General features: G+C 30.1%; 1 protein-coding gene across 1 annotated transcript; it reads left to right on the forward strand.

Moving 5' to 3' along the window:
* Positions 1 to 7,219: 7,219 nt before the first annotated feature.
* LOC132747046 (tetranectin-like protein) lies at positions 7,220 to 8,935 on the forward strand. The gene is made up of 3 exons (XM_060736360.1): positions 7,220 to 7,496; positions 8,198 to 8,297; positions 8,632 to 8,935. The coding sequence occupies exons 1-3, from the start codon at positions 7,476 to 7,478 to the stop codon at positions 8,859 to 8,861; spliced, it is 351 nt and encodes a 116-aa protein (XP_060592343.1). The 5' UTR covers positions 7,220 to 7,475; the 3' UTR covers positions 8,862 to 8,935.
* Positions 8,936 to 12,074: the final 3,139 nt, after the last annotated feature.

Raw genomic sequence — 12,074 nt, forward strand, 5'->3', positions numbered from 1 at the left:
TTTCCACTTTGTCTCTGATTGATGGCTTTCAAAACAATTGTTTCAAAAATTTTGTTTTTAAGGCTTAATTAAGATCGCAAAATGGCATTGTTTCGTATTTTAAGAAGTATTATATTTACCCAATCTTTACAATATCCCATTAAACAAAATGAAGTTTGCAATAAAAATATTTTCTTTTTTTTCATTTCAATTACGTGAACTTTACTTAAGGTAATTTCAGCTAATAGGTAGTGCATACAAATATAAGTTGTATGATATTCGTGTAATTGTCAGATATGTATATATTTTATCCCTCTCACTCTCTGAACCTTTTAGTTGACGAGCGAGCTTTCTTTATTGGCTTTACAGACATTGATACTGAGGGTACATGGGTAAAACACGGAACCAATGACCAAATGATATTCCAGGATTGGGGAATTAGTGAGCCAAATGGAGAAACAAGAGAAAACTGTTTGGCTTTTTATTTCCCTTCGGACTTGAAATGGATAGATATCCCATGTAGCATTGAGCTAAGAATGATTTGCGAAATGGAGGCACTGGCTTGATACAGAGTAAAGAGTTTTTTTTATACTTCAACATTCATTTGGCTCCTAAAATACTTTATGCTATACCCAACATAACATGCAGCACGGAAATTGACGATGTTTGTCCTGAATATTTCAGATTATATGTGTTGTAAATAAGCTATGATTTAACATTGCACTTTGATGTCATTTAATATTTTTAATGTTGAGCAACAAACATAAAAGGTATGACGGAAACAAATATATATACATCATTCTTGTAAAGATTTGTTTTGCTTGGTTTTACGGCACACAAACACAATTTATGTCATATGGCGCCAAAACAGGAAAGATGATTTTGGCTAACCTTGGGCGTTACAAACTTAAAGAAACACAAGGGGGCAAATCCACCACACATGTTGGAGCTAAGAAATTCATACACTTCAGTAATTGAAACCCATTTAGTCGCATCTTGCGACGCAGGTAGCTGTAATTCTGATGTTTCAATCCTTAAAGGCAACTACGCAGCTTCAAGGGGAGCTGTTGTATAGAAATAAATGTACACGATTTTTGGAGCAGATATAATAAAAAAATTCATATTTATAACTGCTTGAAAGACATATAGTTAATTTCTAGTTTTTATTCTTGCAATAATTAAATAACGAAATGAAAACAATGTTCATAAAAGCACTTGATGACAATCTTCAGTTTAGTTGAAATTTCTTGTGAATTGCACATCAAATAAATATTGGCATTTAGGTATAGCATGTAAAATAAATTAGAAAACATTGGAAAAATGTCGTAAAATCGGTTTCATGGAGCCTTTTCATAAACGCTAGTGTTAATTTCATGATATCGTTCACGCCATCTTGGACGAACTGTAGCAGAATTCAACATTTAAGCATGAAATGTTAAAATTTGGAATTGCGATACTTTTTCAGCAATTATCATGGAGCCTTAAATGTGATTTGTTCATGAAATATCTCATGATAAGCAGCGTATGGTTCCAAACTTATTTGAATGAAATTTTGAAAAAAAAATATGTGAAAGGGGATCTGAGGTTATCAATATCTGGAATAAAAAGTGATCACTCGGAAGACAAACCTGAAAAGGAGACAATATATACTTAGGGGTATAATACAGTATTCAAGCAGGAATACTGGAAGCATCCAAACAGGAAAAGGATAATTAGAATGAACTTAAATACCCCAAGCGTAAAATTAATGTCATGTTGAACAATCTTCAAGAATCACAAACACAACATCTCAGATCGGATATTATGGGCGAAATTTTACGGCCCAAAAGGCTGGAGTGATAATGCCAAAGAGAATGTTTTAAGAGGTTCACATGTTTATCCTTTTTCTAGGGACTCCACTGATATTCTTATTAACATAACCAATTTGAAAATGTTATTTTGAAATGCATATATTATTTGATGCATTTCTGGGCTACTATTTGCGTGCAAACTGTCAGGTTCAGAATAATCATGTTAAAATTGAGATGAAAAGGGTTGAAATATTTTTCATTTAAACCGGGCCGAGAAATGAATACCAAATCGACTAAATATATTTTAAACCCTTATACCTAAAGTTAAGAACTAAAGTACTGTATATATCCAATATAATCAATCAAACATTTTTCAAAAGAAACAGATCAGAAATATAAAATATTGTGTTTTGTTTTAATGAATAATTTTTTGCTATTTATTTCCCTCAGAACTTACTAATCGTAAGCGATTATATCTTGGTCGAAAATAATTACTATCTGCATATAACACAAATTAAGGTTTTTTAGAGATAGATGCATGTATATGTTTATCCTTACGCAACCTCCAGTGATTTCCATCGGTGCATCCTCAAATTTTGACGGTAATTGCTCATGCAACATTTCAAAGATTGACCTCAACCTATTTATCTTGATGATATCATAATGTTATCAAACGAAATAGGGTCTAACATACAAGGCCTTGATACCATTGAAATTGAATGATGTACCGTTCTAATATACCTGTCAGTCAATTTCATTAATTACAATCCAGGTTACTACATGATCTCAATTCTAGTTATCCAGTTTACTTTTCCTATTAACTATGTACAATGCAATCATACTAACCTGTCACCAGTAACTGGATCGCCGATGGTCATGTGACAAATACATGCATCACGCAGTTGCCACATGACCATTCACGTGTTTAGTTGCTCAGTAAATATGCATATTGGATATACCTTTGTCAGGTTAAGTAGTATAACTTTCAAAATTATTTTGTAAGTAATACATATTTGTAAGTAATACATATTTAAGTCAGTAGAATAATGCATTATTACATTTATAACATGTATCAGTTTGATTGCTATGGTATTTGATTGGTTTGATAATTAATGTTTGGCAGTTGCCACATGACCATTGATGTGTTTAGTTGTTTATAAATATATATCTTGAATATATCCTGTTTTAGTTTTCTTTCCTTCTTTGAGTCGCACGAACTCAGTACAAATATATGCCAGCTGGCTTCTTTGACACTAAAGGCAAATCCTTAACGGGCCTTTTTCTCGAAAACACATTCGCTCTGTTAAAATTCAAATAAAGTCGTGTTTTTCACAATCTCTCAAAAGCTTTATATAGCTCAACATAGAAAGTGCTTTTGAAGCATTAATGAATGACAGGAAACCTATTATTACATCACAATTCATGTTCAACAATGTTATCCGAGGCATTTATTTCATCCATTTGATTAACCTAAAAATTGGTATCATTCTGATGCTGCACCTGTCTTACCTTTAATGACAATAGTTAATGAAAAACGATCACCGAATGAATAAATGGTTCTCGTTCTTTATTCAATGTCTGGAATATCGCCATATGTATAATGATTCCCTTTATTTATTCAATGTCTGGTATAGACACGGCATGTATTCTTTAATATGCTTGTTTATTTATTTATTTATTTATTCGTTAGATCATTCATTCATTCACTTATTAATTAATTAATTAATTAATTAATTAATTAGTTTAATAATTCATTCATGCATTCATTCACTCATCCAATCAATCAATCAATCAATCATTCATTTATTCATTCATTTCTTCATTCATTCATTCATTCATGCTTTATTTGATTTTCCAACTTACCTATGAAATTGCTTTGATTTGGCTATCTCACATCTGAAAACAAGTCATTATCAACAAATGAAAAAGAAGTGTTAGATTATAAAAAAACAGCTTGTCATGGAGAGAACAATCGACATATTTTACTTGTTTGATTTTGAAATATCAGTTCAAATACCAAATCAATATCATTATACTATAAGGGCTATTGTAATTTATCATATTGAGTGATGTCACAATTTACCATTTATGACTAACAAAGAAAATTATGAATAGAGAAATTATGTAATAAAATGTTTATTATTTTCGAGACAAAAGAATTTCATTTCATCAATCCTTTTCAATGCAAAACGATTCACAGACTTAAGTGCTTTTTTGTTTCGAATTTAATTTTAAATAATCAATATGTTGTCTTTTTTATGAAGTCGCCCGTTTTGCTAACTTGAAAAAAAAATCACAACTAATATTTGTTATCATACTTGGTTGATTTTATATTTCAACAACAGAAAAAGGTTACAATGAGTTCTAGTATTTCAAAACGCTCGAATAGCTTTTAAACATTTTACCTTGAAAGTGCACTGGTCCTAAATATTGTTTACAGATTTGTAAGGCTATTTGGTGTATAATAACATATCTTTTATTTTAAAAGCCGTGCTTTATAAAAAATGGAAAACGACCTTAAATCAGTTATTTAATTATCTGATATATTCCAATAAACTCATACTTGCATTTATATAATTCGATTTCTTTAAAATATTATACACATCGCTGTATTTATACAAAATCAAGCTATCTGAACTTTAAAAAAAATTACAATGAAAGCTTGATGCAGCCGGCCTGCAAACTTTATTCTAAAACCTGTTTAATTCAGATGTTTTGAACTTACCATTTTAAATGCTTTCAGATACTGAAAGAAGCAAACTTGCACCCAATTTATTTGTACATACTTACATCAAATGGTATTAAAATTTGAAATATATGTATTTCCAGTAGTCCCATCATGTCAGAAAACCTAAATTGTGTTCCTTAAAAGACACGTTATGTCCCAGAGAAATCCATATTTATTTAATTCTTTTGAAATATCAAACATGTGTTTAATAATATTTTTTTAATAGTTATAGAGCATGTTAGATGTTTAACAACATAAGAAAAAAGAGCGCTGAATCTGCAGTTATGTGTCGTAAATGTAGCAAAATATTAACAAACTAGTATTTTGAATTTCATACAAAATACTAATTTACTATAATCATACAAATTGCCAAAAAGCAAAGGGAGCAAAGACAATTATGGCAAATGACCTTTTTTTGGAAACTATAACAAGAAACCAGACATATTTTCTATCAATTTGAAATGGGAAGAGTTGTGACTGTTTTAATATTTGCAAAATGAAGACACTGGTTAATTGTATATTAAAAATAATCATTTTACCTGTCTAAGAATAAATAGCTAAAGATTTTCAGTTAAATCTTGAACAGTCGTTTGACTTTAAAAGTGCATGTTATTGCACATTTTATGAACAATAAGATAAAATAAAACATGTGAGATTCTTTGATATCTAAGACTTTTGTAAGATATTAGTTACATATTGAGCAATAACATATGTAGGTAGTACGAATCTTTGCAATACATTTTTTTGTGATAAAGTGTAAGATAATTAATTCAGATGTATTCATAATAACTTATCATAATAATGATCATTTTGCACGCCTTAAATGGCGTGTGGAAATTGTTCAACTTTGCTCTTCAGGCAAAACCCTGGCTTAATTGTGAAAAATATATATAAATTATTTTCAACTTTTTTGATATATCAAAACATTTATGATTTACAACATTTGACATTTTCAGGTTAATATTGTTGTCATAAATATTTAATCAATTCAACTTCATTGTGAGAGCAATTTATTTGAAATTGATAATTTGAGTTGCATACATTTAAGTCAGATAAAGCTTAAAATGTCAAAGTAAATCCCTGTATAAAAAAATATTTATGCATAAATTATACATATTTATGCGAAAATAGAGAAATGTTCAGCTACAAATAATCAAATACAAAGTCCAAATGACAAGTGCAAGGGCACTAAACAACAGTAAAGTTGAAACTCTTTGTTTACACCAAAGAAAAGAGTTAGTCGGCCAACAATCACTAAATTAGTTATTCCTTTCCAAAACCCTTGCTTTATTGCAAACGAGGGATATCCTTTTGCTTTAGATACTGATTATATAGTTCTGGTTTCTTCCTTTCCAGATTTTATTATATAAGTATAAGTTTTCTTAGCATGGTCTTCATGGTATTATTACCCAGGTCGTATTAATTTTGATTTACTTTTAATAGAACAAGCGTTTAATTTGACAAATACGTATAACAAAAGGTACCTGTGCTATACATATATTGGCAATAGTATAATTAATTACTGAAACGTCATTCAATTAAAAAAAAAACACGACGAACTAATGGATTTCTCCTTTGTGATTTATAATTGCAGTTCAAATAGATTTCAGAAAATGATTTACTGACACCATCTGATAATTTATTCATAGTATAGGTTATTGTTGAGTTTCATTTCTAAAGACACAAATATTAGATAAAAAAGAAACAACAACAGTGCCGCAGAGCTTTTTGCTTCGTTATAAAAGCGAGATGTCATTCGAGGAAAATATTATATAGTACATACTTTGAAGTTATTTTTTATTACACACCTTAAAGATTAACAACGAAAGGACATATAAGTTAATGTATGTAAGTGTGATAAACGCATCATACCTGTAAGATTACTTTTTATATTATATAAATGAAAATTATTTTATAGAATTAAACGAAAGACAAATAAAGCTACTTTATCAATTATAATAAAATAATTTATATTTAGTCCAGTATAGATACTTGGATTTCTATTCTAGACAGTTTTTTTTTGTCGGAACATGAAGCGTCACCATATTTTTGTCACCGGTTTTTATTTTTACTCAATTTTTGCTTTGACAAACGGTGAAACTAAATTACTGTTTAAACGGAAAGAAAACGCTGATGGAAAATTATGTAAGGATATGGACAGCGTGTTTGATAAAACACAAATCTACGATACATCTGTCTGTTTGTTTGAATGTGTAAAAGACTCAGGTTGTAAAAGTGTATTTCATGCACGGGATACTGGTAAATGCACGGGCTGTGCCGCCGGTTTTGATATTTCTACTCAACCATCAGGACCAGATGAAGGTTTTAGATTCTATATGCAACAGCGTAAGTTTAATGTCTTCTGTTCTTAAACTATTTAAGGTAAATTAATACATATTATTACCTCTCACTATTTTTGAAATGTTAATTTCTCATAGGCAAATGTGTGTTATCCTTACTGTTAATTTAAATTTAAGACAATGACTTGTTTCAATTTCAAATGAGAGACCTATATTTTTAATTCAATTACGAAATATCAGATGCAGAAAATGATATATGTGTCTAATATCTGAAGTAAGTACATGTGATGATATGTCAAACAGTATTTAGACAACTTTACAATGAAGTACAAACAGTAAAGATACTTATAATCATTTTATTAACTTTTTTAACAAACGCAGAACGTAAATTACGATATACGACTCGTCGAAAGTAGTCTCGCCAGGAGCTAGACTGTAAATAACTTTGACCTCTGTTGTGACTTTTGTATCGCCTTGCTGTCTTCTTTAGTAGTGTTTAACTTCAGGCCAATAAAGTAGTTTTACAAAATATGATTTGAGTAAGATCATGTCCCACTACATCTCAATATCAGTATATTACAAAGATATTTAAATATATTTTATATTTCAATCGACACAGGCTGTACAGAAGGTTGGAATAACTTAGCAAGTTCATGTTACTACATTACAGAACAAAATATGAACGCTAGTCAAGGCTCGGTAAGCATATCTTTTTAGTTACATTCGAGTTTTGAAATAATAAATAATCAAATGTTGTGACAAAAATCTTATAAATTGCATCTGTTTGCCTATTTCATATTCTGTTGGTTGTTTTTTCTATGTCATACATGTAAAGCTGGATTTATATCCAAATGAACACTTTCTGGTGGAACAAATTGTTTCATATACATTAAAATTGAATATATCTTACACACTTTTCTAAATCGAAACAGCAACATGTTAATTGGAACACAATGTGACATCTAATTACATTTGCCTTTGTCCATACCTAAAGGTAAAGGGACTTTGTCCATACCAAAAGGTAAAGGGACACGAACGGAAAAACAACATGGTAACTGACAAGCAGTTTTCCGGTAATAATTGAAAAAACAATTAAGACACAAAATTTCAAATAATTTTCATAACAAATTATTGTTTTTAATCCATGTGAAGATCAATACATGTAACAAAATATGTTTACATATAAAGTAAGGGGCATAATACAAAACTCGGCATGTTGTCAAACTGGTACGGCTGTCGGGTTATGTTAGTAAGTTTGTTGGGTTGCATAACCCTCTATATTTATTTTCAATCCCTTTAAATTTTCTAAAATTTTATAAACATTAATATTGTATAGCTTTAGTGATGATAGTATTTACTAATTTTAAAAGAAAACTTTTTTTTTCTTTCTCAAATTAAAGAAAACGTGTCAAGCATTAAATGCTTACCCTGTTACAGTGGACAGTGAAGAAGAGAACAACTATCTGAAAGCGTTAATTAACTCAAAATATGCTAATACAGGTATATACAGCTGCAAATTAATCTTTGTTTCCCCATGTCTGTGATTGATGCCTTTCGAAACGATTGTTTCATAGATTTTGTTTTTTAGGCTTAATTAAGATTGCAAAATATCATTTGTTTCGTATTTTGAGAAATATTATTTTTAGCCAATATTTACAAGATCCCATTAGATAAAATGAAGTTTGCAATCAAGATCTTTTATTTTTCATTTCAATTGCGTAAACTTTTCTTTGAAAATAGGTAGTGAATTCAAATATAAGTTGTATGATGTTCGTTAAATTGTCAGATATGAATACATGTATATTCTATCCTTCTCTTTATCTGAACCTTTCAGATGACGTGCGCGCTTTCTTTATTGGCTTTACAGACAGTGATACTGAGGGTGCATGGGTAAAACACGGAACCAATGACCAAATGGTATTCCAGGATTGGGGAATTAGTGAGCCAAGTGGAGGAACAAGAGAAAACTGTTTGGCTTTTTATTTCCCTTTAGACTTGAAATGGGTAGATATCCGATGTAGCATTGAGCTAAGAATGATTTGCGAGATGGAGGCACTGCCTTGATACAGAGTAATTTTATACTAGGGCAATCATTTGACTCCAAAAATCCTTGATGCATACCCAATACACAATGCAGCATCAGAGCATCAGATGTTTAAGTTGTAAATAAGCGATGATTTAACATTGCACTTTGATGTCATTTGATATTTTTAATGTTGAGCAACAAACAAAAAAGGGTATCACGGTCGGATACAAATATATATACATAATTCTTGTAAAGATTTGTTTTGATTGGTTTTATAGCACACCAACACAATTTAGGTCACATGGCACCGAAACAGGAAAGATGATTTTGGCTTACCTTGGGTGTTACAAACTTAAAGCAGAGATTTATAGACTCCAGTAATTTGAACCGATTTAGTCGCATCTTTCGACGCAGGTACTGCAATTTTGATGCTGCAACCCTGGAAGACAACCCCTCAGACACAAGGAGCCTTTTGTAAAGAAATAAATATACACGATTTTTAGAACAGACATAATTTCTAGTTTTTATTCTTGCAATTACAAATAACGAATTGAAAACAATGTTTACAAGGGAACTTGATGACAATCCTCAGTTTAGTTGAAACTTCTTGTGAAGTATATAATACATGAAAAAAAAGATAGACAAAATTGATAAGAACTCCCGAAAGGTCAAAATTGAAAATGTTGTAAACTCGGTTTGATTGAGCCTTTTCATGAACGGTAGTGTTAAATCTGTGATCTCGTTCATGCTATCTTGCATGAACTGTAGCAGCATTCAACATTAAAGTATGAAATGTTGAAATTTTGAATTGAGACACATTTTCAGATATGTTATCATGGAACCTTAAATATGACTCGTTCGTGAAATATCTCATGATAACCAGCGTATGTTTCCAAACTGATTTAAATGAAATTTTGAAAACAAAATTTGAAGGTAATTTATATCTGGAAAAAAGTGATCCCTTGGAAGACAAACTTAAAAAGCAGGCAATATATTCTTAGGGCTATGATACAGTATTCAAGCAGAAAAACTGAAAGCACCACAGAAAACAGAAAAAGATAAATATAAGGAACTTAAATACCACAAACGCAAAATTAATGTCATGCTGAACGATCTTCAAGAATCACAAACACAATACCTCAGATCTAATGTTATCGGCGACATTTTACAGTTAACAACGGGGTTAACAACGATGGAGTTACAATGACATAGAGAATGTTTAGCCCAAAGAGTTAAAGAGGTTCATATGTTTATCCTTTTTTCTAGGGACTCCACCGATATTTTTATTTAAAAATAAAAACGAGCCTGAAAGTTTTATTTTGAAATGCATAAAAATTATACTGTTTGCAACAGTTCTAGGCTTCTATTTGTGTGCAAAATTTCAGAACATGCTCTTCACTGCTTTCCAGAATAATCATGATGAAATTGAGAAGAAAAAGAGTTTACATATTTTTGATTTTTGGTTTATTTTTCCATTTATAATGCTTAGTCGATCTACACATGTATATGTTTTTTATTCTTTTTCGTTATTTTTGTATGCAATTGTATGTTTTAACTGCCGTTTAGAACTAATGTACTGTATATATACATCTCAATCAATCAGATATTATTCATAATTGACTGATCAGAAATATAAAATGTTGTGTTTTGTTTTAATAAATAAATTAATTAATTAATTAATTAACTTATTTATTTATTCATTCATTCATTCATTCATGCATTTATGCATTACTAAGTTTTCCAATCAACCTGTGAAAATGCTTTTTCATGTCTATCTCACATCTAAAAAAAGGCAATATCATTAAAAAAAACAAATGTAAAAAGTTTGCAATTATGAAATAAGCCTGTGATAGGGTAAGGCAATCAATATTTTTATTCGTTTGACTTTTAAAATATCAATTCAAATACCAAATCGATATCACTATTCTAATAGGGCTATTGTTATGTAAAATGAAAAGTGATATGACATTTTTCCATTTACGAGTAAATATCTCAATCTAACAGAGAGAAATAAGAATAGAGAAATGTTATTGTAACATGAGCATTATTTTCGGGACAAAAGCGTCCCGTGTCATCAACCTTTCAATGCCAAACGATTCACAGACCTAAGTGCTTTTTTGTCTCGCTTTTACTTTTAAATACTCAATATGTTGTCTGTTTAGGAAGTCACCCGTTTTGCTAACTTGAAAACAATGACATCTAATATTTGTTATCATACTTGGTTGATTTTATATTTCAACAACAGAATAAGATAACAATGAGTTGTAGTATTTCAAAACGCTCAATTTTTTTTTAAACATTTTACCTTGAAAGTGCACTTGTCCTTGATATTGTTTACATATTTGTAAGCTAGGCTATTTGGTATATGCAAACATTATTTAATAAAAAAAAACAAAAATGTATAAAATGCCATTTCAAAAGCCATGCTTTATAAAATAGTTAATTCATTATCTTATCTGATATGTTCAAATATATGGAGTCTATTCGTTGCCAAAAATCCAGCTTTTGAAACTTGACAATGTATACTTCGGTTAGTAAAAATCTAATTGTCGATCCGCGAGTTACATACTGCACTGGTATTAAGCATTTTGATTATCTTGATTTGATAAAATGGAAGCTGTAAACATGCAACTTAGATAAATTGCAAACTGTATTTATAAATGTATAACTTCAAATTTGCGACATGTAGAAATGTAAACGATAGAACGTACACAATACGTTTAATTCTGTGCATCATGACGTTGAGAATGTTAACTGTATCAATTTGACCCACTCAGGTTTACAACACCACACTTGCCTTTTACATTCTAACGCGATTAACATTTGTAAACGATTTTGCAACTTCCATATATGGAATTATCACGGAAATAGACGAAAATCAATAGGCGGAGCCAATTTTCACGAAAGCAGAATATAAAGAGAGGTAACTCTTGCTGGTACAAAAATATTTCAAATTATATAGAAACTGTTATAAATTTCACATACATCAACTGCATTACAGTTGAATTTAAACATACTCTGATTTTGTTAAAACGTATTCTAGCACAGGTTATTCAAGTAATGCAAAATTGGTTAAGATATAATGTAACAATGTAACAACGTTTATACTGATAATGAACATAATAATTTGCAAAAACTAAAGTTGGTGAATTAACATAAGGGAATGTTTCCCATATATAATGACACACACCTCTACTTGTTGATATGAACGATAGGGTTTGTGTGCCTTCAAACGTTACACGATACTTCTC

Source organism: Ruditapes philippinarum, unplaced genomic scaffold, assembly GCF_026571515.1.
Source record: "Ruditapes philippinarum isolate M1 unplaced genomic scaffold, ASM2657151v2 ctg3618_1_1_1_1, whole genome shotgun sequence".
Taxonomy (NCBI): domain Eukaryota; kingdom Metazoa; phylum Mollusca; class Bivalvia; order Venerida; family Veneridae; genus Ruditapes; species Ruditapes philippinarum.

Excerpts from the sequence above, each read along its gene's own strand:
- LOC132747046 (XM_060736360.1), top strand. The coding sequence starts at position 7,476 with ATGAACGCTAGTCAAGGCTCG. Across the intron at positions 7,497-8,197 it reads TGAACGCTAGTCAAGGCTCG|AAAACGTGTCAAGCATTAAA; the intron begins GTAAGCATATCT and ends CTCAAATTAAAG. Across the intron at positions 8,298-8,631 it reads CTCAAAATATGCTAATACAG|ATGACGTGCGCGCTTTCTTT; the intron begins GTATATACAGCT and ends TGAACCTTTCAG.